Here is a 25,801-nt window from a genome sequence, read left to right as displayed (position 1 = left end):
TTATACGATTGATGAATCAATATCCTATTTAACTGGTGTATTCTTAATACTTGCTTTTATTGCATTTTGCGTAAAAAGAGGTTTTAGCGAAATAAGTAAAAAAAAAACAAGTAGCGAAATAGGTCAATCAAAGCAAACGAAAAAGGAAATTGATCTATTTTGATATTCCATTGAATAATGCTGACTAACTCAGCAATGCCCACATAGTTTTATCCCATTGATGAATAAATTTTCTACAAGATTGGATAGTTTTTAATCCTTGCTTTTATTGTATTTATTGTAAAAAAAGGTTTAAACGAAAAAGTTCAACAAAAAAGAGTCGCTTTATTGCGTGTCAGCCGTAGTATAGGCCTTTGTATAACCTATTTTGTTAATTTTATATGAAAGTATAAATATTGATATGAAGATAAAACGTAACTAATAAAGACCTTTTCGCAAATTGACATTTTTTAGACATATTCATGTATATGATGAGTGTTTTGTATATATACATATCTCGATCCTGATACCTATTCTTGGTCCCTACAAGAAGACAATAAACTTAAAAATAACGTTGAAATATTGAAAATAATATTAAATAATATTGAATAATATTAAAATATAATGAAAATAAATTGTTTTTAAATAACTTTATACGATTGGTGAATCTATTTCCTACTTGATTGGCCTATTCGAAATAATTGTTTCATTCATTTCATTTAATAATCTTAAGTCTTAATAAGACTTATTAATAATAATAAATATACTAATCACTAACATCACTATCGTCACTAACGATGTCGCTGGGATTTTTTAACAGCATTTCAGTGTTTGGTTCAAAATTCTCGCAACCGTTGTTCATCCTTAGACCTTGTCTCACATATAAAAGATTTGAAACATTTATATTATTTAAATCTATTTCTTGTATTTGTTTTTATTAAGTTCACTTCGGAGAAAATTCTTTCACATGATGCATTCGAAACTGGCAATATAAGCAGTACTTGTGCAAATTTTGAAATTTTTTCATATTTTAATTCATTGTTGAAATCTTTTATTTGTCCCAATGTATACCAGAAATGGTTAGGACTTTTGTGTGTTTTTAATAAACTAAAGAAAAAAACTGCTTGAGTGAAGTAAGATTATATTTGTATCGAAAATACGCATCACATATTTCACACCAGGAAAAAGTTAGATCGGATAAATGTTGTCTTCAATTGACGACTGGAATGTGGTGTCTTACTTAAATGGACGATCGCCGGAGTGCATGAGTTTATGCTCATTGAGCTTGCTGAGAACGAAAAAACCCTTCAGACAGACATCGCAATGCAAAGGCCTCTTTTCATGGAAACGCTCGTGTCGCCTCACTGAAGAAGGATCGGCGAAGGTCATGTCGCACGACTTGCACTTAAGGTTCCTGACCCCGGTGTGCGAGTTTATATGCCAACTGAGCGAATACTTTGAGGCATAACTTTTTGTGCAGAGATGGCAAAAGTGCCGTTTACTATTGACCTCTTGAGCCTTTCGATTTGTGGTGCTGCGACTCATGAGAATGCGAGGAGGTGCTCCGTGAATCTCCCTGCAGAGTTAATAAAGGTTACGTTATTGACAGATTTCGTTTGGGTCTTGTTTCAGAGCATCACTACTTGCCTCTCCTGCTTTTGACGAATATTGCAGTAGGCAAACGTTTCGCTGCAATAGTTACATTGGTACGGACGCTCTCCGTTGTGACGAACACGTAGATGACTGTCCCGCAAGTACGAGTTGTAGAATTTCTTGAAACGATTGTGACGAAGCATATGCATCTGTAGGTGGCCAGCCATACGAAAATCGTGTCCACACTGCTCGCAGACGTAGCTCAGGGGCTTGGATCGTAATTGTTCCCGCCGCCTAAGATTCTTTTCCTCATTAGTTAGCTTGGATCGTTTTGGCCTTGGCGTTTGGATCTTTGGTTCGATAGGCCTGTACAACACACTGAATGCATCCGATGATACTACTGTTTGAAGCTCCACTGTGGGTTCGGTTGGGCACGGACCATCGCCTGCTGGTCCACACAGTTCCTTTTGATAGCTTAGCGGATATTCTTCGTTTTGCTCCGTTGACTGTTCGTATAATACATTCTCCAACTCAGTTTCCATTTCCTCAGTTTCTATATCGGTGTTCTGGGCTTCTTGGGTGAGCTTGAATTCAGTGGTTATACAGTTCTCCCGGAACTCAATGGCTTTCTGCAGGGTTTCCTGGCATACCCTGCAGTCCCCTTATCTACAATAAGTTAACAAGCCGATAAAGCCGATTGATTATGTGAATTTTATGCGTACCCAGACTCCAGTTATTGCCTCTATGTGGTACAACAGGGCACTGTTCCTCTCATCATAAAGATCTTTAGCGTCGTCATCAACCAGTAAGTCCCGATAGCAAACACGATATTTATCTATTTCCCCAAGTTTCTGTAGCTAGCCAGGGGGAGCCAGGAAGTCTGATCAATTGGTTTTGGTTTTTGCTTTTGGTTTTGTTTTGATATCTATCTAAACGGCAATTTATTTAAGCGCGAATGTTTCAACATGTTTGAAATGTTTCACCCCACACACGGATCACGGATACTTTATTAACTACTTGTTGCATTACCTATCCTCGTCCGTAACGACATCTATCTGAATTTTGTTCTGATCCTGACCAACTTTTTTAATATGCAACTTCGATCGGTTGTGGGTCTGTAAGCTGGATTTGCGGTTGAAGTATACGTCGCAGGTCTCGCAGCTGTGGATAAACATGTATGATAAAATATAAAGTGAAAATATATAGCCACATTTCAACTTACTGGAACGGCTGTTCCCCAGTGTGCACGATCTCATGCATCCTCAAGGCTCTCTTAAGTTGAAAGGCTTTTCCGCAAACAAGGCAGACGTGAGGTCGGATATCTGGGCACTCCTTGTGTTGCCTGAGAAAAAACAAGTTTTGGTTGGTCTGACACTCATTGGACCCCACACAGTTACCAACCTTTCATGCCTTAAACGTTTTATGCAGTTGTCAAAACGCTGTCCACAGTACTTGCACGAGTATGGCAGCTCCCCATTATGTTTTACTCGTATGTGCAGGCTCAAAAGGTGCATAGTAAACTCCTTGCGACCACACTCCTCACATTCAAACTGCTTGACGCCTGTGTGGCGCGTCAAATGTACATTAAGATTGCTTTTATCTTTGAACCATTTCCCGCATTGGTCGCAGCAAAAACCTCCAATGGCTCTTCTATATCGCTTCTTGGCAATATTCTTTTCAGGTTTTATAACTGGATCAGCATCTGATTTTCTGGAACCACGAAATACTCCTTTCTTAGGAACAGAGCACGAATCTAACCGTGACTTACGACTTGACAAAGGCCTTTTAATAACTTTGTCTTCATCATGATTTTCCTCGTCAAGGACAAGCTCAGCATCCTCATTTATCAGGGGGTCGAAGTCCAAAAGCTCATCATGAAACTCTCCATTATTATCTATTTTCTCAGATTGTTCTTTCACGGCTTTTTTAAGCATATTTGATGGATTCCGCTGACGACGCGACGAAATGTTCTTGTAAAATGCATCTGATTTACCATGATGGCTCAAAGGACTTGCTGGCTTTATTTCCTCACTCAGAGTTTCAATTTCCACTGTGAAATATTCCTTATTTTCATCTGGCTTCGGCGCTTTATCGTTACTAATTAAGGGGTCCATGTGCACTGCGTCGTCAGCCCTTTTGAAATCAGCATCGTGTGTTTCGTACCAAAGGTTGTTTGTCCTTATACAAAGATCTCTGAATGCCATGGCTTCATTTGACTGTTGCAGGCAAGAGGCGCATATATGTGATGGAAATCCTACCCTGTTAGTAAGCTGAAATTTAACTCGATTTAATGTTTATATGAATGAATTCTACGGCCTCATTCCTACCCAGATGCCTGTCAGTTTGAGGATGTCGTTCAATATGTCGTTTCCATTCTCGTCAAATAGTTTCCTTGGATTTACTGCATGCTCCCCGCAAGTTCGACACGGAAGCGCCATTTCGGGACTTTCTCTCTAGATTAAAGAAGATTATTATATTTTATTTTGTGTTTGTTTGTTCTGTAAATGTCCGCTAACAATGTGACTGGCACTTGCCGCAAACGCGTTGCATTGTGACTGCTGCTAAGGCCATTCGCAAACTAAATTATATTAAACAAAAATCATTTTTATTTCGTATTTTCTCAATCCATTTGAAAATCAATACAATACAAATAATACTATCTTCTTACTTTATTTTTAATGTAGCACGAGCATTTGCATTCAATGGATAAAATATCCATTAACATTACTATTTCGGCCTCAGTATTAGTTGCTCTTCAGTCTTCCCTTTCTGCGCAAATGTGAAATCATTTAAAAATAAGCCACACCAACACACAATCAAGGGCAATTTACTTGTTTTGTTAAGTATCATCGTCCGTAAATACATCTATCTGAGTTTTGGTCTGATCCTGTCCAACTTTTTTAATATGCAACTGAGGTCGAATATGCGGGCACTCCTTGTGTTTTGTCCTGAGGAAAATGCAAGCTGTGGTTGGTCTGACACTAGACCCTATGCAATTACCCACCTTTCATGATTTAAACGTTTTATGCAGTTGTCAAATCGCTGTCCACAGTATTTGCACGAATACGGCAGCTCTCCTTTATGTTTAACTCGTATGTGCAGGCTCAAAAGGTGCATAGTCAACTCCTTGCGACCACATTCCTCGCACTCAAACTGCTTAACGCCAGTGTGCCGCTTCAAATGTACATTAAGATTGCATTTATCCTTAAACCATTTGCCGCATTGGTCGCAGTAAAAACCACGAGTGGATCGATACCGTTTTTTCTTTGGTAAAGGATCAACATTTGATTTTCTGGAACCACGCAATACTCCTTTTTTAGTAACAGAGCAGGAATCTAATCGTGATTTAGGACTTGACAGAGGACTTGGTATATCATTGATTTCATCATTATTCTCCTCTTCAAGGACAATCGCAGCATCCTCCCCATTTATCAGGAGGTCCAAGTCTAAGAGGTCGTCATAAACCTCTCCATCATTAGCTATATTGTCTTGTTCACTTTGACGATTCGACGAGGCATGAGGGCTCAACGGACTTGCTGGCTGTATTTCCTCATACAGAGTTTCAATTTCCACTTTAACATATTCTTTGGTTTCCTTAGGTATTGCCGCTCCCTCATTTCCCATTAGTGGTTCCAGGTCCACTGCGTCAGTTGATTTGGAATCGGCAGTTGTGTACCAAAGTTTGTTCGTCCTTATACACAATTCTCTGAATGCCATGGCTTCATTTGTCTGTTGCAGACAGGAGGCGCATATATGTGATGGAAATCCTGTCCTTTTAGTAAGCTGAAATTGAACTCGATTTAGTGTTTGTATCAATATACACACATCCATAGGTGATTTCCACAGCCTCATTCCTACCCAGACTCCTGTCAATTTGAGAATGTCTTTCAATATGTCCTTTCCATTCTCGTCAAAGAGTTTTCTTGGATTTACTGCATGCTCCCCGCAAGTTCGACACGGAAGCGTCATTTCGGGACTTTCTCTCTAAATTAAATAAGTTTATTATATTTTATTTTGTGTTTGTTTGTTCTGTAAATGTCCGCTAACAATGTGACTGGCACTTGCCGCAAACGCGTTGCATTGTGACTGCTGCTGAGGCCATTCGCAAAATAACATATTTTTTTTCGTATTTTCTAAATCCATTCGTCAATTAATACAATAAAAATACTTCATATCGTCTTATTTTATATTTAATGTAGCACGAGTATTTGGATTCAATGGATAAAATGCCCATTGACCCATGCACTGAAGTCTAACGTGCCAACATATATAAATATTAGAAAATTTTTGGTTGGAACTATTATTTTGGCCTCAGTAACACACACACATACACAATCAAGAGCAATTTTATTTACTACTTCTTGCGTTGGTTATCTTCGTCCGTTAATACATCTATCTGAGTTTTGATCTGATCCTGTTCAACTTTTTTAATATGTAGCTTCGATCGGTTGTGGGTTTGTAAGCTGGATTTTCGGTTAAAGAATACGTCGCACGTCTCACAGCTGTGGCGAAACATTTATGAACAATTTTATTGTGTAAAGATAAGCTGTACATTAACTTACTGGAATGGCTGTTCCCCCGTGTGCACAATCTCATGCCTCCTCAAGGCTGCCTTAAGTTGGAAGGCTTTTCTACAAACAGGACAGACGTGAGGTCGAATATCTGGGAACTCCTTGTGATGCCTGAGGAGAATACAATCTGTTGTTAGTCTGAGCACTCACTAGATTCAATGCAATTACCCACCTTTCATGATTTAAACGTTTTATACAGTTGTCAAATCGCTGTCCACAGTACTTGCAAGTGTACGGCAGCTCTCCTTTATGTTTTACTCGTATGTGAAGGCTCAAAAGGTGCATAGTCAACTCCTTGCGACCACATTCCTCGCACTCAAATTGCTTAACGCCAGTGTGCCGCTTCAAATGTACATTAAGATTGCATTTATCCTTAAACCATTTGCCGCATTGGTCGCAGTAAAAACCACGAGTGGATCGATACCGTTTTTTCTTTGGTAAAGGATCAACAATTGATTTTCTGGAACCACGCAATACTCCTTTTTTAGTAACAGAGCAGGAATCTAATCGTGATTTAGGACTTGACAGAGGACTTGGTATATCATTGCTTTCATCATTATTCTCCTCTTCAAGGACAATCGCAGCATCCTCCTCATTTATCAGGAGGTCCAAGTCCAAGAAGTCGTCATGAACCTCTCCATCATTAGCTATATTGTCTTGTTCACTTTGACGATTCGACGAGGCATGAGGGCTCAACGGACTTGCTGGCTGTATTTCCTCATACAGAGTTTCAATTTCCACTTTAACATATTCTTTGTTTTCCTTAGGTATTGCCGCTCCCTCATTTCCCATTAGGGGGTCCGGGTGCACTGCGTCAGTTGTTTTGGAATCGGCAGTTGTGTACCAAAGTTTGTTCGTCCTTATACACAATTCTCTGAATGCCATGGCTTCATTTGTCTGTTGCAGACAGGAGGCGCATATGTGTGATGGAAATCCTACCCTGTTAGTTAGCTGAAATATAATTTGATTTAGAGTATGTATGTATGAATAACTTAATTTCCACGAACTCATTCCTACCCAGATGCCTGTCAGTTTGACAATGTCGTTTAATATGTCCTTTCCATTCTCGTCAAAGAGTTTTCTTGGATTTACTGCATGCTCCCCGCAAGTTCGACACGGAAGCGCCATTTCGGGACTTACTCTCTAGATTAAAGAAGATTATTATATTTTATTTTGTGTTTGTTTGTTCTGTAAATGTCCGCTAACAGTGTGACTGGCACTTGCCGCAAAGGCGTTGCATTGTGAGTGGTTCAGACAAACAAACGACAACAAATTTTGCAAAAAATCCATTTTATATCGTATTTTCTCAATCCATTTGACAATAAAATAGATCATCAATGGTTATTTTATTTTTAATGTAGCAAGGACATTTCGACTGAATGAATAAAATGTGCATTGAACTAACCCATTGGTTATGCCCAGTTTAAGAAGTACTTAGGGAAACGACTGTAGTTCTGTTTAACGTGCGAACGTTTTCAAATATTTTTACATCACAGTTTCGATTGATTGCTTTGGTCTCAGATTTTGCTTTTTCTGCAGTGTTCTTTTAATGCGCGAATGTTCAAAAATCTAAAACTAACCCATTAAAGGGGGTAATTATTCTTCCCCCGAGATGGACATGCTTAATCGAACTGACTACTTTTAGATTTTCATCTAACAAGCATGACCATCCAGGGTAAAACCTGTCGCGTTATGTACCCTCGTCCATAATTTAATTTATCTGAGTTTCCTGTTCAACTTTCTTAATGTGCAGCATCGATCGGTTGTGGGTTCGTAAGCTAGATTTGCGGTTGAAAGATACGTGGCAAGTCTCGCAACTGTGGATAAACATTTACAAATATACTGTGCAAATATATGTATTTCAACTTACTGGAATGGTTGTTCACCCGTGTGTACGAGCTCATGACGCTTCAAAGATAACTTTCGTTTGAATGCTTTTCTACAAACATGACAAACGTGAGCTCGAGTATCTGGGCACTCATTGTGTGTTGTCCTGTGAAAAATGCAATCTGTGGTTGGTCTGAAAATCACTGGACTCTATGCAATTACCCACCTTTCATGCCTTAAACGTTTTGTGCAGTTGTCAAAGCCTTGTCCACAATGCTTGCATGAGTATGGCAGCTCCCCATTATGTTTTATTCTCATGTGAAGGCTCAAAAGGTGCATAGTAAACTCTTTGCGACCACATTCCTCGCATTCAAACTGCTTGACGCCTGTGTGCCGCTTCAAATGTACATTAAGATTGCTTTTATCCTTGAAGCATTTTCCGCACTGGTCGCAGTAAAAACCCCGAATGGATCGATACCGGTGTTTCTTTGCCAGTGGATCAATATTTGATTTTCTGGAACCACGCAGTAATCCCTTCTTAGGAACAGAGCTCGAATCTAATCGTGACTTGCGGCTTGACAAAGAACTGCCTATATCTTTGACTTCATCGTGATTTTCCTCCTTAGGGACAAACCCAGCATCCTCATTTAAAAGGGGGTCGAAATCCAAAAGCTCATCATGAAACTCTCCATTGTTATCTATTTTCTCAGACTGTTCCTTCGCTTCTTTTCTGCGAGTATATGGTTCCCTCTGATGTTGCGACGAAGTAAGATGGCTTAAAGGACTTGAATTATTTCTTTCTTTCCACACAGCTTCGATTTGCACTTTGGCATATTCGTTGTTTTCCTCAGGTATCGCCGCCTCATCATATTCCATTAGGGGGTCCAGGTTCAGTGGTTGGTTAGCTGGTTTGGAATCGGCAGATATGTACCAAAGTTTGTTGGTCCTTATACACAATTCTCTGAATGCCATGGCATCATTTGAGTGTTGCAGGCAGGAGGCGCATATATGTGATGGAAATCCTGTCCTGTTAGTAAGCTGAAATTGAATTCGTTTTAGTGTTTGTATCAATGTACAGACATATGTAGGTGCGTATGAATGTTTTCCACAGCCTCATTCCTACCCAGACGCCTGTCAATTTGAGAATGTCTTTCAATATTTCGTTTCCATTCTCGTCAAAAAGTTTCCTTGGATTTATTGCATGCTCCCCGCAAGTTCGACATGGAAGCGCCATTTCGGGACTTTCTTTTGTCTAAATGAAATAATATTTATTCTATTTTATGTTTTACAAGACTCGATATATTGATATCGATGTATCGAGATACCCCATAATGACGAATAGTTTGAATGTATAGCTACTTGACATCTTGTTTCAAAGCGCTCAAAAAAAAAAAAAAAAAAACGAAAGGAAATGGAGCCTCTTGCTCAGAGCGAGAGCGAGTGTATATGCCCTTTTCGGTCATTCTCCAATATTGTTGCTTTTTGATGTTTTTCCCCCGATTCGCAGGGGCGTGGGCGTTTCTGTGCGTAGCCGTGAGTAACGTACTAAAACCCTGCTCTAATCATATTTCAATGAACAACTGTTATACGCAGAGGGTTGCACGTTGTGGAGGAGGTCCAGTGGCCCCGGCATCAGAACTGGCCGCCCAAGCAGGTCCCCTGAACCTAACGAGCAGAGAACATCTGCGACTCATGAGGACGACGACATCTCCAGATAGTTCCACGATCTCGGGCAGCTATGTCTATATAGCCAGAGCAGCTGCGAATTACGAAACCTCGGAGGCTCAAGATTAAGAACTAATATTAATAAACTATATATGATGTAACTCATTCTTGGCAACATCGTTATTTTCAAAACAAAACGACCAATATTTCCACTTATCGCACACAAAAATCGCCCGCAAATGATCAACAAAGAAGATATATCGATATTTTGATATATCGATATACCTTATAATGACGTGGATGTGAAAAAAAGAACAATAAATTGCCGACACATACAATAGTGTTTTCAAATTAGGAAATAAAACTGCAAGGGATTAACAGTTGCAGTTATATATATAGTTAGAAATTATTGAATAACAGCAAGGAGGCATTGAGAACAGAGCACAGTTCAATCTACACAACTGACAATCGCAAAAACTCGTACTAGGGGAGAGAACACGAAGAAGAAGCAGGGGCTGAACAAGACGACGACGAAAGAGGCAGAGGAGAAACGGAACGTCTCGGCAAAGAAATAATTAGTGACTTAGAACGCGCTGTGTTGCCTATTTTGTGTTTAGTTAGCCTCTACTTTTTTCCACTTCGAGCCAAATCGATAGCGCAGCATCGTAGCACAATTTGAAGCTGTACGTCAAAGTAAACAAGAACGTGGACGACACACGACCGCACCGATTAATGGTGAGGGAGTAGAGCGGTGCTGTGGCAACTATGATGAATGAAGACAGCAGTGCCACGATGTCATCGTCATCTGGCGGCGGCGGCGGCATTAAGAAGGTGTTTCAACGCCTCTCACAGGTGAGTGGTGGCACCCAAGGCAATCGAACGTCCATAAACATATATGACTTCTTTGCAGACTTATCAGTCAACACTTGATCGCTCCACGCCGCACACGCGACTGCGTTGGGTGTTCGCTGGCTTTGTACTCCTGCTCTTCGTGCTGCGCATTTTCATATACCAAGGATGGTACATCATCTGCTATGCGCTGGGCATCTATCATCTGAATCTGTTTATAGCATTTCTAACGCCAAAAATTGATCCAGAATTCGATCCCTATGCACAGGACGACGAAGACGACGGGCCGAATCTGCCGACGCGCAGCAATGAGGAATTCCGGCCCTTCATACGCCGTCTGCCGGAGTTCAAGTTCTGGCTGTCGGTGACAAAGAGTACGGGGATCGGTTTGTTCTGCACGTTTTTCGATTTCTTCAACGTACCCGTCTTTTGGCCCATACTGGTCATGTACTTCATCACGCTGTTCTGCATCACGATGAAGCGACAGATCAAACATATGATCAAATTCAAGTACTTGCCCTTCACGCGCAATAAGCCCCGTTATCAAAGAGTTAACGACCTGGCGGGCACCAACTCAGTGGCGGGCAACTCAAAGTGACAATTAGCCGCACAGACGCCGGAGACACGGACAGCAGCGGACGAGGCAGTTGCCACTGCTATTGCAACACCAAGTGCTGCTGCTGCCCTAGCAACAACATCAACTAGCGACAACGCAGCGACCAAGGATGTGGGGTCGCCAACAGTGGGAGGAGGGTCCATTAAACCACCGCAAATCATTGCAATTGAGGACTAGAGAAAGCTACCAACCAATCAACACACACAACACCAATCCAAGAGAACCAAGAGAATCCACAATCTAAACCCAAAATTAAGTTCAGCATTCGGCATGTAGTCGTGAAATAATTTCTTTTGGTTTGCGTAGCATTTTTCTTCTTTACTATTGAGTTGTCGCACGGCGTCTTGTGCAACATAAAGGCCTTTGTTTAATTATTTCTTGTATACATATTTTAATTTCATTGGCAATCCAGCCGGATACCCAAAAATCACTAAAGTCTAACTACTATATAATTTAAAATTCAAACCCTAATCCTAAAGCATAATTTTACAAATTCTCCTTCTATCCAAATGTAGAACTAACGTATTGAGAGCCAATAATAATTCTTTGATTATCAGATGCTTAGATGCTATACCACTTTACGTTTACAAATATATATAACAGCCTACCAGCATGTATGTATTTATATAATTTGCATTATAATTATACAACAATTTTTGTTTAGCGTTAACTATATACAAAATGTTAAAAGGCGGAATGAAAAACGGAACTAAAGGAAGAGTGTAAAACTGGGTGCGTCTTATGAATAAAGGAAGACAAAGAAAACTAAACTCAAATATGTGCATATCTTGACCTATTTTCAAAAGTTGCTTATCGTTGGGGCGCAGAGGGAGTCTACAGAGAGTGGTCTACAAGTGGCCAATGGGTTTATCTTATCAAGAACAGCCGGCAAACCATGGTGACTCTTGGTTTTCGTTGCCGATTACATGCCTTAAAAGTATTAAATACCTATTGTCCGTCATTATATGTAATATTTATCAATTTAATAGAACATTTTGTTGTATTCTAATTACATATTAAATTCCCCTGAAGCGTGCGTTGACCATTAACAAGACTAGAACTATATAAGAAAATGTGGGATATAGAACAATTCGATTACGTTAATACTCGTATGATGTGCTACTAAAGTGGCTGATGTCAGGCGATATTTGGAATAGCAGTTGCCTAAACACGCGCCATGCAATGTTAGAAATACAACAATAAGTGTTTAAATGTACGATCCACAGGGAGATAATGGAAATACAATCACTTCGATCCCACTTTATCGCCAGCCCGATCCTCCTTGGCACATTTCCGTATGATGCTATTGAAGTACTTGTGCAGGCCATAGCCGACCAAACGCAGTGGACCTATGACCAAGGCGTGCAGGAGATTTGTGAAGAAGCCATCCCAGGGCAGCAGACCGCCGCCCAACATGGTAATCAGCCAGCTCTCTGCGCCCACAGTCGAGATAAAGTTGCCCTTCTGCACGAAAAAATACACATAAGATATGAGATACAGTTTCAACGAAATAAAAAAATAAGGATGTCTCACCAAGGCATCCTGCAGAATGGCTTTGGCCATGTCCTCCGGCTTCAGTAGACCTCCACCGCCCGAAATGATCTTCGTTTCGCGTGGCTTGGACTTCTCCTCCTCCTCAAACCCTGGGGTGTTTGTGTCACAGGGCAAGGCCAAGGTGACACTGACGCCGTGCTCTCTGGACTCCATTGCGATCGTTTCGGCCATGGCTCGCAGCGCGTATTTACTGGCTGCATACGGTCCATAGCCATAGATGCCGAACATGGCGGCCTGCGATGAGGTAATCACAATAATGCCCTCCCTCGCCCGCTTCATCTTGGGCAGGACGTGGCGGGTACAGTTGTAGCTGCCAAAGAAGTTGACATTCATCAGCTTGTGGACATCACGAACAGAAACTTCCTCGAAGACTCCGCAAATGGCCATGCCCGCACAATTGAACAAGGCGTAAATGGGGCCAACAGTTTCCTCGGTATCAGCCAGCACGCGAGCCACTTCCTCATAGTCTCCACCAATGTCCAGGCTGCGGTACTGAATCTTTTGATCCGCTCGCTGGCGCACAAGCTCCAACTGGTCCACGGCCGCTTCTGCGGAACGATAAGGGTATAGGGTGTGGTTCTCCATTATTTTGAGCGAAAATTACTTACTGAGCCTTTTTTCGTCACGCGCTATAATCGTAACATGGGCTCCCTTCGTGACGCATTCTATGGCCAGGCAGACCCCAATGCCGCTCGAGCCGCCGGTGACCACGACATGGCGTCCATCGATGCTCTTGGCTCGCTTTTTCATTACAAAAACGTAGCCTATACTGTGTGCTAGCACCACAAGGCCGAGGGAGACAATAATGTCCCAGCTGAATTCCATGATAACAAGCTGGAACCACCCGAATCCGCCAAAAAATGTTGAGATAATGGCATTTATCATGGGCATTTAAACACCCATCGGCCCTTAATGGGTTAATTTCAAGGGAAATTTGGCTCTCAAAACATCGAAAACATCGATGTCCGCAACCATCGATGTTTTTCCAGCTCTAGGCCCTGGTCGTCACATGTGTTTTGCAACAGATTGGCAGCCCCCCCAACGAATTTATTGTTATTCCGACTAAAATACGAATTTTAACAAAATCATGCCACCAAAGAAGGACGCCAAGGGTGGCAAGGATGCCGGTAAAGGCGGAAAGAAGCCAGCAGCGGAAGATAAGTGTGAGTAGGATTGTCGGCAACCATTGAATGTGCAACTGGATCAAGAGAAATCCACTCCCACCCACAGCTGCCGGCAAGGAGAAGAAGGGAGGAAATGCCGTCAAGGTGCGCCACATTCTGTGCGAGAAGCAGGGCAAGATTATGGAGGCAATGGAGAAGCTAAAGGCTGGCCAAAAGTTCCCCGAGGTGGCCACCGCCTACAGCGAGGACAAGGCACGTCAGGGCGGCGACCTGGGCTGGCAGATTCGCGGTGCGATGGTGGGTCCATTCCAAGACGCCGCCTTCGCCCTGCCCATATCGAATGTCAACAATCCCGTGTACACAGATCCTCCGGTCAAGACCAAGTTTGGCTATCACATCATAATGGTAGAGGGAAAGAAATAAACACCGATTTTACAGATTTTATAAATCAAACTTTAATGAGCGCACAGTTTTTTTTTTCTGTAAAAAGGGCGGTAAATGAGCATTACTTTTTGCCAGCGTCCTCTTTGAGGCCCACAGTGCGGTTGAAAACAATTCTATTGTTTGAGGTGTCCGGATCCACGGAGAAGAAGCCAATTCTCTCGAATTGGAACTTGTCATAGACCTTGACCTGGGCAAGGGCCTGATCCGCGAAAGCCTGGACCACTGAGATGGTGTGCTCGCTGATGTCTGTTAAGAAGCCACCGGGCACCTCATTTGCATCCTCAGGATTCTTGTGCTTGAACAGTTGCTCGTACAGACGCACCTCCAGCGGTATGGGCTGGGAGACCCACTGGACAAAAGCCTTGGGTTTCTCGGCCTGCTCCGCAGATTGGCTGGAACAAATCAGTTCGACGACTTCTCCAGTGTCTGGATGCTTCACAATCTCTTCCACGCTGATCACTAGGCCGGCGTGACGAAGGCCGACCGATTGCTTGGGCGACAGACGACGATATCCCTTCTCTGGCTCCACTTTGAAGTCGCCTCGCTCTATGTAGATCACCTTGTCGAGGGTGATCTTGTGCGAACCTTTCTCTGGATTTTGTGGGAAATCCGGCACCTCCAACTGCACGGGCGCCGCATGCGGGAAGTTCTTGATGGTCACCTTGAGGGGTTCCAGCACAACCAGACGACGCGGTGCCGTCAAATTGAGTACATCGCGCACAGAGGCCTCCAACATGGCTGGATCCACAGCGATTTGAGCGCCTGTTACACCCATCTGGGCGCAGAAATTGTTGATGGCCTCCGCTGGGAAGCCCCTTCGCCTCAGGGCAGTCAGGGTGAAGAGCCTGGGATCATCCCAGTCGTGAACAATCTTTTCTGTAATCAATTTACCAATTTTCCGCTTGGAGACTAAGGCATAGTTCATGTTCAGTCTGCCGTATTCCCACTGCACAGGACAATAGATCTCCAGCGCATTGCACAGCCAGTAGTAGGAGGAGCGACGGGATTGGAACTCCTTGGTGCACAAGGAGTGGGTGATCTGTTCGATGGAATCGCACAGGCAGTGCGTGTAGTCGTACGTGGGATAAATGCACCACGTGTCGCCCGTGCGATGGTGTGGAATAAACTTGATGCGGTACGCCACTGGATCAACTTTTCCCTCTTCCAGAGTAACCTTCAGTCGCAGGGTGGCCGCTCCCTCATCGATCTTACCCCTCTTCATGTCCTCGAACAGTTGCAGCGACTCCTCGATGGGACGTTCACGCCAGGGACTTGGCTTGGGAGTGAAGCCCTTCAGCTCCTCCGCTTTTTGGTGGCAGACATAGGCCAATCCCTTGCGAATGAGGACCACAGCCCATTCGTACAGCTGCTGGAAATTGTCCGAGGAGTAGGTAATCTTCGCAGGTTTGTATCCCAGCCACTCTACCATATCCTTGATGCCCACAAAGAACTTTTCCTCCTCCTTTTCGGGATTGGTGTCATCATAGCGCAGATAGCAGATACCGTCCTGAGCAGCAGCATAGCCGAAATTGATGTTAATGGCCTTCGCATGGCCAATGTGCAGGATGCCATTGGGCTCAGGGGGAAATCTCGTGTGTACACGTCCGCCAGTCTTCTGGAGATGCTCCTTCAATAATCTCTCGGTATGCTCGGTCACGACATAGCCATCAGTCTTGAAGTTCTCACCGGGTGCATGAAAGTGAACTTTCGTTTTCATTAGCTCCGCTATGGTGTTGGCTCCATCAGACGCAGCCTCCACAGCTTGCAAAGATGGATTCGCTTCTGGCTTGGGTTTGGCCGCCTTGGGCTTCTCGTTCTGCTTGACTGGGGGCTTCAAGTCCGCCTCCGTTTTGGGTCCCAGCAGATCGAATATCTCCACGTCTATGGCTGCCTTTACCGACTTGGCATCCGCCCACTTGAGTTCGCCCCTCACATCCTGTAGGATTTTAAAGGAATTGAAGTGGTAGCGCTGCTCCAGCAGGGCATCCTTGTAGCTGCTTTTGATCTTGGCCTGCACGATGCGTTCGATTTCCTCCGGCGTGACCACTACACCCACTCCGCACTCCTGTTCCAGCTGCTTCACATTGATGCTGGCTTTCAGCTTCTGGCCACACTTAAGAAGATACTCCAGGGCGGCATCCACGCGCTGGGTGTTGTCGAGCTTGCGCTCCACAATGTAGCGCACCAGAAGGGGCAGCTGCTCCGCTTGCTGCGCCTTCAGTTTGCTGGCCATGTGGTAGAGCAACATGCCCGTGCCGTCGGCGAGGGGAGCGCCGGCTGCCTGGGCCAGCGCCAATTGTAGGTTCTTCGTCACGTTGGCATTCTTGAGCGTCTCCTTGGCCTTTTGCTCGCTCATGCCGAGCGTCTGGAATTGGGCAATCAAATCCTCGCCTGCCATATCCTGGTTTTCTTCTCCTTTTGATGACGATGACGTCGAAACAGCGATAACTTCGCAAATTAAACAATAGAATATGTTAAAGATGATATTCCAGCACCTGATTTTAATTTGATTTTAATTTGCTTTCATCAAACCGAAATCTGAAACAATCGGGACGATATTATGGATGACGTTACACCTGAATGAACTAAATTCCTCCTTAAAGGAACTTGAATTGACTAAAATAAACCTGAACTTCTGATAAAAGAAAATCAAAGCTGAATCATAATCAGTTCCACGAGTCCCCTTATTAACGATTGCTATTGATACCAGAACAAGTCGAATCATCTGTTGCTATCGAAGTGCTCGCACGTGTAAAACGAAAACCTAATTAAATGCGTTGTAATTTGCCAAAATTCAGTGAAAATGGGTAAATTAAATGTCACCGTGCTGCGCTATCTAACGAAGGAGGATTTCCGCGTCCTCACCGCCATCGAGATGGGCATGAAAAACCACGAGCTGGTGCCGGGACCATTGGCCGCGGCCATAGCCAACCTGAAGACTGGCGGTGTCCACAAGCTGCTCAAGGAGCTCTGCAAGCACAAACTACTGTCCTACGAACGTGGCAAAAAGTGTAAGTGAGCGAATTAGCTAAACCATAATAATATTAACGCATTTGGCCTTACAGATGATGGCTATCGCTTGACAAACACTGGATATGACTATCTGGCTCTGAAATCTCTTACATTGCGTGGGTCAGTGAGCTCTTTTGGCAACCAAATTGGGATTGGCAAGGAGTCAAACATTTATGTAGTGGCCGATGAGGAGGGAACTCCCATTTGCCTGAAACTGCATCGTCTGGGACGCACCTGCTTCAGGAATGTGAAAGCCAAGCGAGATTATCATGGACGTCGGCACAAAGCCTCCTGGTTGTATTTATCGCGAATTTCGGCTACCCGAGAGTTTGCCTACATGTCGGCATTGCATGAGCGCGGTTTTCCTGTCCCGAAACCCATCGATTTCAATCGTCACTGCGTTTTGATGGATCTGGTCAACGGTTGGCCCATGTAAGATCCGAATTCGCACCACTTTGACTGCATTTTTAATGCATTTCTTTTTTCGTAGGACCCAAGTGCACGAGTTGTTGGATATTCCACAAGTCTATGATGACCTCATGAATCTGATTGTCCGTTTGGGTAACTCTGGTGTCATCCATGGCGACTTTAACGAGTTCAATTTGATGCTCACGGATGCGGGAAAGCCTATACTGATAGATTTTCCCCAGATGATGTCCACCTCGCATGAAAATGCTGAATTGTAAGCATCACCAAACGTTCCTCGTAACGACTCTATTAGTAATCCAATATAATCTTCTATAGTTTCTTTGATCGCGATGTGAACTGCGTTCGCGAAATGTTCCGTCGTAAATTCGCCTACGAAAGCGAAGATTATCCCAAGTTCAGCGATCTGGTGCGCGATGATGATCTGGATGCTGAGGTGCACTGCACTGGGTATGGCTTCACCAAGGAGATGGAACAGGATCTGTTGCAGGAGTATGGCATGGTGGAACAATCGGAGGACGAAGAAGATGAAGGTGAGGAAGATGAGGCGCCTGCTTTGGTGACTGCGGCAGCTGTAGAGATCGACGAGTGCCGTCGTCAGGTGGAGAATGAGGTGCTCTATAGCGAGGCGAAGCCAGCACAGAAATCAGATGATGCCATTCGTCGCTACATTGAATCGTGTACACAATATTTGGGCAATCTGGCTGTGGGTCCAGAGATTATCGATGCGGAATTGCCATCAAAGCCAATAGCCTCCGATCCAGTTCCAACTCCAGAGTCGAGGCCTCAAGGCGATGTTCCACTTGTTGCTCCTGCACCTCAAGGCATTGTTCCACCAGTGGCTCCAGCTGCCGACGCACCCGCAGAAGATGCCAAATCCATTAGTTCCAATGACCTGGAAACAGATGAAATGCCGGAGCTGGCCGGCTTGGATCCCAACTCCCGCATGTATCGCCTGAAAATGGTCGAGCAAATGCTCAACGATGCGCGAAGCCAGCGCTCGTATTCCACCACGACCAGCACAATAGCACCATCCGTGATCACCGATCGCATACGCCGCAACATGGACATCAAGGAGAAGAGAGATCAGCGCAAGAAATGCGTGGCCAAGGGCGAAGCCAGCGCCATTCATCGCCATCGCAAGGAGAACAAGGATGTGGTGAAAGAGTATGCCGGTTGGGACTTTTAAAATCGAAAAGGTATATAATTTATTTGTACCTTACACTTTAGTGATACCTAATTTAATGATAAAAACGAAGCCATCCCAGATAAACGAGATTTGAAGATCAATTTGTGGCGATCTGCTCATCTCGGGTAACACGTGGCTAGAATAAACTTACTTTTATTATGTACATTTGTAATAAACAGCACTCGCTCGTTCTTTATCTAATGTAATCTGTAAACTCAACAAAGAGCGCTATTCTATTCAAACAATTTGCTCGAGATTTCTGTGATTCAGCGGAATGCTACCCATTCATATTATAGTAGGATGATTTCTTTCGTTAGAATGAGTGCTTTGATTCGTAGGCTTCCGTCTCCATTCACGAGGGCTCGCTGTCCCCTAGGGCGTTCGCGGTTCGGTCAAGCACTTGAAATAGACGGAGAACTGAACATGTATTGTAATAAATTTACACGCTGTTTCCCATACGGAATTCGTTCAATTGCTGCATGATAATGGCGCACTTGCACTTATCATTTCTCCCACCTTTTAGAGGAGGGCTATATAAAAACAATGCACTTCTATTAACAAAAGCGCACAAACGCAAGACCTGAGCTACGGTTACGACCATGCCCAAAGAAGCCACAGAGAAGACACATCCGGCACCTGCATGGCTGACTCAGGACTACGTGCAGGAGAAGTTGCGGATCTTCTTCAAAGATGTCACTCTCAAATTGGAAAAGCTGATCATCAAGCCAGCGATTGCGAATGGCGAGAACTTTGGCAGTGTGATGACTCGTATCAATTTGGAATATACAACGAAACCCTCCAAGGGCACACAGACCACTACGTTTTTGGTGAAGACTACTTTTACGAGCAAGGATCCGGCTGCTGATGTGCTCTTCCCTTATGGCGTTTACGTCAGGGAAATGGATATGTATGAGAACATCCTGCCGCAATTGGCGGAGATAGCCAGACAGGAGCTCAAGGATCAGCGGAAACTGTTTGCGGCCACCGTCAACGTGGATCGCGATAGGGGCTCCATCATCTTTGAGGACATGTCGCTGGGGCAGTACAAGGTTGCCGATCGGCTTAAGAAACTGGATCTGGAGCATACGCATCTGGTGCTGGAGAAAATGGCTAGCTTTCATGCCACAGCTGCAGCTCTAAGCGAACGGAAGCCAGGCATTTTTGCCAAGGATTATGATCGGGGATTCTTTAATAAACATACCCGTGCCTACCAGCCGATCATGAGGAATCTTCTCAAGGCCCTATCTCGCTCGTTAAAGCTGGACAAGGAGCTACAGCAACGCTACCAGTCAAAGATCGATCGGCTCGTGGATAATATCATGGACTATGGTGAACGATCCACAACCATAAGACCCGGGGACTTTGTGACTTTGGCCCATGGGGATCCCTGGACCACGAACTTCATGTTCCAATATGACGCAAAGGGACATCCCAGCAACATGATCTTCATAGACTTTCAGTTTAGTGTGTGGAATTCTCCGGCCATCGATCTGCAGTACTTCTTCTCCACATCGGTGCACGATGATCTTCGGCTGCACCATCAGACGGAGCTGGTGCAGTTCTACTACTACAAGCTGGTGGCGGGCCTAAAAAAGGTCAATTATGGCGGCAAGGTCCCAACTTTGTTTGACTTTCAACTGCAGTTCAAGGCAAGAGCCTTCTACGGTGAGTGGAATACAGTCCTAGCTAAGGGATAATTGTACTTATAATTTCTCTTCCCTAAGCTGTTTTCTGTTCCCTACTCTTCGAGCCTGTGATGCTCTATGAGGGCAAGGAAGAGTCATCCATGGAACAGATCCTGTCAGAGTCCGAAGGCGCCATACGGTACAAAGATAGTATCTTTCAGGTGGAGTCCATCAGAAAGAAATTGCATCTAACACTTCCGTTTCTGGATCAGCAGGGATTGCTGGATGAAATGTGATTTACTTAACAATAAAAATAAAATTGCAATTTCACCATTAGTACCTTCTGGCAAAAAAACTGACCTGTACAGGAACAGAGGGATAGGTCCTCATGGTTGTGGGCAATTGAGATAGCGTTGAGCTCTTGTCAAACATCAAAGGCAAACATTAAATAAAATCTACCTGATAACACTTACAGGCACTTAAATTCGTTGTGCTGAAGATAGTTAACTAGCTGTCTGGTAAATACACTTGAGCACACACATTAGGGGGAAAGTAAATAGTAATTATTTTATATTTCATTTGGTTTACAATACATATAACACATAAGTCTCGAGTCTCTTAGTCGGTGACGTCCAGAAGACCGATACGATCAAAGGCGGGCAGCAAATTCTTTACTATCTCCTGGAGCTTCTTATTGCTGTAGACCACCCGCCTGAAGTTGCGTCCTCGCTCATCGTCCTGGATCAGGGCATTGAAGTCCGCATCGTCTGTCTGATCATTTACCATTACAGCCTGGCAGGCGAAAGACACACTGACGGCTGTATAAATGAAAAGGGAGTTATTTTTCTCTCTTTCTTTATAAAGAGTCTGTTGTGTTTACTCACCAATGAATTTCCCCTTTTCCAGCTGCAGGACAAGCTGCCTGAGCGAGGGTATATAGCCACCATATTTCAGATCCTTCAGGGTGTCCACTAGCACCTTATGATAGAACTGAATCAACGCATCCTGCTGGTGGAAGCGTATTTTATTCTGCAGAGAGGTGTTGAATAAGTAATGCAGATCAACGGCCGGCGAAGACCAACTGGAGAACTGAAAGTCGATGAGGATCATGTCCAGGGGTTCCTTTTTCTCGCCATATCGTAGCATCACATTGTTCACCCAAAAGTCGCCGTGCACCAGCGTGTTGAACTCATCTGGCTGGGGATCGTACACCCGCGTTGAGTACTCCATCAGACGCTTGACCAAGGCCCTCAGCTTGTTGCCATAGTAGCTGCCCAGTTCCGGACACTTGTCGGCGAACTCTGCCCCCATTATCATCATGTTTTGAAAGAAAGGAGCAAAGCCCTCTGTGTGACGATTGAAGATGCCATGATCCAATTTTGTCAGGACCCCCGGTTGTCGTTCGTTGAGGACAGCGGCGGCGGCATGCATCTTGGCCAGCTTTCGGAGAGCCATGTGCGTGTGTTCCAGGTCAAAGCCCGCCAACCGATCGGCCAGTACATGCTTGGACACAGCCAGATCCTCGAAGATGATCGCATCGTGCTCATAGTCCACGTGCAAGGTCTGGGCAAACAGCTTCTCGGGCTCCTGTGTACCATCGATGAGGTCACTCAACTTGGGCAGGACTTTTTCGTACATCAGCATCTCTGTCGTGCTGGCCTGGTAGCCGGAAAAGATGCTGGATATGACAGGATCGTTCTCGTAGGTTGTCTTCACAATGTAGTATCCTTCCTCGGGAGTCTTGGCGCCGCTCTTGACGTAGGTCACTTTCACTCGGGTCATGACACTCGCATAGTTCTCCCCCTTGGCTGTGGCTGGCTTGATGTCCAGTTGGGTGATTCTCAGTCCTGCATCCTTCTTCTTGCTCTGTAGCAAAGACTCCAGATAGGACTCGTTCAGCCACACAGGGGAGGGATGAAAGTCTGTCGGAGCCTCCTCTTTGTTCTCTTTATTCTGTTCAACCATGATGCTTGCTTTAACTTTTGAATCTGAATCGTTGTGGCGGAAAAAGCGCCCAATTTATAGTCAGTCGGTGTCGGGTGGCCGCAATCTCATTCTCCGTCAGATCCCACATTATGGTATGGCTGTAAAGCAACCCGACTCAGACGATTACGTAGCACCTTCCGAACAGGGTCTCACTGCCTTCCAGATCTATCCACAGCTGAATAGATAAAGGAATCGCTTAGAGCTCGCGACACATACGAGTACGCGTACGTATGAGATAGTACAGTGTGAGTGGCACCTCCACAGACATCGATACAAGTATATAGGTACCGTACCTACTATATCGGGCTATATAGTAAGTTTCACCATGTGTCGTAAGTGTGGCACTGCCGTAAATCATCTCCACACCGACTGACGACCACTTACGTAGTGTTTTAAGATCACTCTCGGTCCAGAGACAAATTTATCTGCTTCACAACCCATAAATCCATCTTAATGTTTGTTATGCAAAGCCCTTGTTATATAAATATATTTATAGATACTATACACGATTACGAGAATATCTGTGGATCGTAGTGATGGGTCTCGTGCCTTGGGGCGGTGTGTTATCTGATAAAGAAATGTCGCCAAATGTCACGCAGTGGCAATGGATGATATACTGTTATCTTAAGTGATCTTTCAGTGATTTATGTGTGAGGCTGGGTGATGCTCTTTAGTTCTGATCACCAATAGTTATATAGATAGATGGAGACGAGAACGTGCAATGACTGCACCAAGTCAAAGCTCGTTACCTGCGGATTCCAGTCAGAAACTGAAACTCAATGCAATGCCCACCGAATGCCCACATTTTAACCTTTGGATCCGATGTTATTCCTTCTTTATACCTAACTACCAAGTTTAAATACGAACAAGGGATTTCCACATGGCATATATGCATACAATATAATGATAGATATACATATGTATGTGTTTGAGCTGAGATATTGAGCTGCGTATTCATGAAGGTAAACCAAGGATAGCTTTAAAACAAGAATATATATATATTTTATGGGATCGGAGATTTGCGTGACAAAACTTTGATCAAATCCATATTAACCATTCCAAATGGTTATATATACGTATGTATATTTAATAATACTCTTATGTATTATATATTATATTAAAAACTATTATTAACCTAACCAAAAAACGTATCTTTGCCGCCTAGCGGCACTGGTCCACTTCCAGCAGTCCCTTCCTATCAAAGAATGGCACCATAGCCTTCAAATTTTCCTGTACTTTGGGGTTGTGGTAAAGGCGATTCTTGAAACGAATGCCACGCTCATCATCGTTCATCAGGGCATTGAAGCAGGCATCTGTGGCATCCTCGCTGATCATCACCGGCTGGACAACCACAGTCGAGTGCAAAGCTATGGAGAGACAAAGAAATACCCTTAGTAGAGATCTAGTTCTAAGGATCTGGAGATCCCCCAGGGGACTACTCACCAAAGAAACGTTTTTGTTCGGTTTGCAGCTTGAAATCAAGAAGACTGGGTATGGGATTCTGACGGTAGTGGAGCTTCTGCAGGGTATCGGTAAAGATGCTATGATAGAACTGGAAGAGACCGCTCTGCTGATCTCGGCGCAGTGGCTCCTTCAGCGAAGTGTTGAAAAGATGATGCAGATCGATGCAGGGCGATCCCCAGAAGGAGTACTGGAAATCGATGAGCAGGACATCCACGGGACGACCCGTGGATGGATCGTATTTGAACATGACATTGTTGGTCCACACATCGCCATGTGCCAGGACATTTACATGTCCCGGCGTGGGGGTAAAGCACTTCTTGCCAATCTCCATGTAGTGAGGTGCCAGCTCGAAGAGTTTCTGTCCATAATCCGCCAGCTTTGGCACCTGACTCATCCATCGGGCGGCGGCCAGGAGGCCACCCACAAAGTACCCACTATAAGCGTTCGTATAGCGATTGAAGAATCCACGATCGTAGCTCTCCAGGCAGCCGGACTGACGCTCATTCAGCACCGCCGAGGTGGCATGCATCTTGGCCAGCTTTCGCAGGATGAGATGCGTGTGCTTCACATTTAGGAGTCGCACGCGATCAGCCATCACATACCCAGCCACTGAGAGATCCTCGAAGACGATCGCCGTGCGCTCGCGATCCACATAGATGGCGGTGGGAAAGATGGGCTCAGAGTCACCGATCTCCTGGAGAAGAGCGTTCAGCTTGGGCAGCACGTCCTCATAGATGTTCATCTCACGATTGAAGATGTCATAGGGCGCCATCAGCTCCTTGCTCAGCTCATCGTCATCGATGGCCGTCTTCACAATGAGGTTCTGTAGTTGCTCTTTCTCTGGATTTTTGGACAGCGTAAACCGTAGGCGGGCTCTGGTCAAAACACCGCCATAGTTTTCCCCAGCACTCAAGGCGGGATTTATTTCCAGCTTGACAATCTTCAGGCTTTCGTCTTTGTAGTAAGAGCGCAGAGCATGCTCTAGGTAGTCGTGGGTCAGCCACTCTGGTACGCCTGCCATTTTGTCCAATCTCCGAGTGAATAATGATCACCGAAGCGCACTCGTCCGCCTTTATATCTGCCGCAGGCAATGCCTTTGTCAAGGTGAAAATGTTACTAGACTGAAATGCTGATGCTCTCGTAACTGTATCTGTATTTGTATCTGCGTATCGTGTGTTTGCCTTTCTTTAATTGCATTCCGCTCCTCCAGATTTGGGATGGAAGCGTTATATGTTTTTATTCCCCTCGGCAAACATTTGTGGGGATTACTGTTCTCTCTGGAGATTCGTTTGGCAACAGGCCGGCCCCAGAAATGCGTAACGTGTGCCAAGCACTACTAGCCCGCAGGTCTCAAGATTAATGTCTTTTATATGGTTGGGAACAGTTTTTTGGCTGATTAAATACCTTAAACTGAAGGAAAATTACCATTTCTTTTGGAGCCCTAAGGCAGGAAAAGTAGGGCTCCATTAAATATATAGAATATATAGTAAGACATTTGTATTTCAGTGTTTTGTTGCTTGGTGTATCACGCAGATTCCCATTCAAGGCAATAAGATTCCCATCGACAGGCGCTCATTTGCTTATGCAAACAATTTTGAGTTCTTGATGATGGCAGCCTATTATTCGTATCTCATAAGTGCAATGTATCTTTAGGATTGTTTGCCCAGACTCAGTTAGTAAGTGCTTTAATATTTGACTAGAACTTTAAGGAAACCGTTTAAAGCGTGATACAAAACTCTTTTTATATAATTTTAAAACAAAGTTGAAGATAGAAAATGTGACCAAATTTTAATATTCATATAATACATGTTTTTTAATTCCAAAAAGGCACCATATTTATACAATTTTTTATAACGGTTCCAATTTTCCATATTTCA

At 44.2% G+C, this 25,801-nt stretch overlaps 11 protein-coding genes across 22 annotated transcripts; 4 read left to right on the top strand and 7 right to left on the bottom strand.

Moving 5' to 3' along the window:
- Positions 1-1,103: 1,103 nt before the first annotated feature.
- LOC108154697 (zinc finger protein 648-like) lies at positions 1,104-2,234 on the bottom strand (the record flags this gene model as incomplete). The annotated part of the gene is made up of 2 exons (XM_017285046.2): positions 1,104-1,555; positions 1,627-2,234. Coding segments are annotated over 2 exons (948 nt in total), but the record flags the coding sequence as incomplete, so codon positions are not given.
- Positions 2,147-7,639, bottom strand: LOC108154686 (transcription factor Ouib-like). Of its 12 annotated transcripts, none has more exons than XR_004472017.1 (7): positions 7,549-7,639; positions 7,161-7,286; positions 2,974-3,842; positions 2,795-2,914; positions 2,602-2,733; positions 2,295-2,497; positions 2,147-2,238 (listed from the first exon to the last, which is right to left on the bottom strand). XR_004472017.1 is itself a non-coding variant. In XM_033389600.1 (5 exons), the coding sequence occupies exons 1-5, from the start codon at positions 7,269-7,271 to the stop codon at positions 2,498-2,500; spliced, it is 1,236 nt and encodes a 411-aa protein (XP_033245491.1). In that variant the 5' UTR covers positions 7,272-7,286; the 3' UTR covers positions 2,423-2,497. The 12 variants fall into 12 exon arrangements, 7 of the variants coding, with proteins under 7 accessions (XP_033245491.1, XP_033245494.1, XP_033245495.1 ...); XR_004472016.1 differs by lacking the exons at positions 7,161-7,286; positions 7,549-7,639 and adding exons at positions 3,900-4,025; positions 4,089-4,404; XR_004472013.1 differs by lacking the exons at positions 7,161-7,286; positions 7,549-7,639 and adding exons at positions 3,900-4,025; positions 4,241-4,404.
- LOC108154692 (transcription factor Ouib-like) lies at positions 7,471-9,271 on the bottom strand. Its single transcript, XM_017285041.2, has 4 exons — positions 9,094-9,271; positions 8,197-9,008; positions 8,014-8,136; positions 7,471-7,960 (listed from the first exon to the last, which is right to left on the bottom strand). The coding sequence occupies exons 1-4, from the start codon at positions 9,202-9,204 to the stop codon at positions 7,855-7,857; spliced, it is 1,152 nt and encodes a 383-aa protein (XP_017140530.1). The 5' UTR covers positions 9,205-9,271; the 3' UTR covers positions 7,471-7,854.
- Positions 9,272-9,914: 643 nt separating this feature from the next.
- On the top strand, positions 9,915-11,870 carry LOC108154698 (protein RER1). The gene is made up of 2 exons (XM_017285047.2): positions 9,915-10,487; positions 10,546-11,870. The coding sequence occupies exons 1-2, from the start codon at positions 10,401-10,403 to the stop codon at positions 11,080-11,082; spliced, it is 624 nt and encodes a 207-aa protein (XP_017140536.1). The 5' UTR covers positions 9,915-10,400; the 3' UTR covers positions 11,083-11,870.
- A 183-nt stretch (positions 11,871-12,053) lies between these two features.
- Positions 12,054-13,537, bottom strand: LOC108154694 (3-ketodihydrosphingosine reductase). Its single transcript, XM_017285043.2, has 3 exons — positions 13,263-13,537; positions 12,634-13,202; positions 12,054-12,564 (listed from the first exon to the last, which is right to left on the bottom strand). Exons 1-3 carry the CDS (start codon positions 13,477-13,479, stop codon positions 12,346-12,348), a joined length of 1,005 nt encoding a protein of 334 aa, XP_017140532.1. The 5' UTR covers positions 13,480-13,537; the 3' UTR covers positions 12,054-12,345.
- A 120-nt stretch (positions 13,538-13,657) lies between these two features.
- LOC108154699 (peptidyl-prolyl cis-trans isomerase NIMA-interacting 4) lies at positions 13,658-14,237 on the top strand. Its single transcript, XM_017285048.2, has 2 exons — positions 13,658-13,817; positions 13,885-14,237. Exons 1-2 carry the CDS (start codon positions 13,742-13,744, stop codon positions 14,199-14,201), a joined length of 393 nt encoding a protein of 130 aa, XP_017140537.1. The 5' UTR covers positions 13,658-13,741; the 3' UTR covers positions 14,202-14,237.
- LOC108154682 (probable glutamine--tRNA ligase) lies at positions 14,209-16,680 on the bottom strand. The gene has a single exon (XM_017285023.2). It carries the CDS (start codon positions 16,618-16,620, stop codon positions 14,284-14,286), a length of 2,337 nt encoding a protein of 778 aa, XP_017140512.1. The 5' UTR covers positions 16,621-16,680; the 3' UTR covers positions 14,209-14,283.
- A 257-nt stretch (positions 16,681-16,937) lies between these two features.
- Positions 16,938-19,055, top strand: LOC108154683 (serine/threonine-protein kinase RIO2). The gene is made up of 4 exons (XM_017285024.2): positions 16,938-17,233; positions 17,288-17,666; positions 17,725-17,916; positions 17,979-19,055. The coding sequence occupies exons 1-4, from the start codon at positions 17,026-17,028 to the stop codon at positions 18,847-18,849; spliced, it is 1,650 nt and encodes a 549-aa protein (XP_017140513.1). The 5' UTR covers positions 16,938-17,025; the 3' UTR covers positions 18,850-19,055.
- Positions 19,056-19,396: 341 nt separating this feature from the next.
- LOC108154688 lies at positions 19,397-20,810 on the top strand. The gene is made up of 2 exons (XM_017285036.2): positions 19,397-20,514; positions 20,574-20,810. The coding sequence occupies exons 1-2, from the start codon at positions 19,449-19,451 to the stop codon at positions 20,768-20,770; spliced, it is 1,263 nt and encodes a 420-aa protein (XP_017140525.1). The 5' UTR covers positions 19,397-19,448; the 3' UTR covers positions 20,771-20,810.
- A 205-nt stretch (positions 20,811-21,015) lies between these two features.
- LOC108154687 lies at positions 21,016-22,479 on the bottom strand. The gene is made up of 2 exons (XM_017285035.2): positions 21,359-22,479; positions 21,016-21,292 (listed from the first exon to the last, which is right to left on the bottom strand). The coding sequence occupies exons 1-2, from the start codon at positions 22,437-22,439 to the stop codon at positions 21,093-21,095; spliced, it is 1,281 nt and encodes a 426-aa protein (XP_017140524.1). The 5' UTR covers positions 22,440-22,479; the 3' UTR covers positions 21,016-21,092.
- Positions 22,480-23,503: 1,024 nt separating this feature from the next.
- Positions 23,504-24,972, bottom strand: LOC108157599. Its single transcript, XM_017289727.2, has 2 exons — positions 23,904-24,972; positions 23,504-23,827 (listed from the first exon to the last, which is right to left on the bottom strand). The coding sequence occupies exons 1-2, from the start codon at positions 24,943-24,945 to the stop codon at positions 23,622-23,624; spliced, it is 1,248 nt and encodes a 415-aa protein (XP_017145216.1). The 5' UTR covers positions 24,946-24,972; the 3' UTR covers positions 23,504-23,621.
- Positions 24,973-25,801: the final 829 nt, after the last annotated feature.

This window comes from Drosophila miranda, chromosome 2 (assembly GCF_003369915.1).
Source record: "Drosophila miranda strain MSH22 chromosome 2, D.miranda_PacBio2.1, whole genome shotgun sequence".
Taxonomy (NCBI): domain Eukaryota; kingdom Metazoa; phylum Arthropoda; class Insecta; order Diptera; family Drosophilidae; genus Drosophila; species Drosophila miranda.
This window is presented reverse-complemented; position numbering and strand designations above follow the sequence as displayed.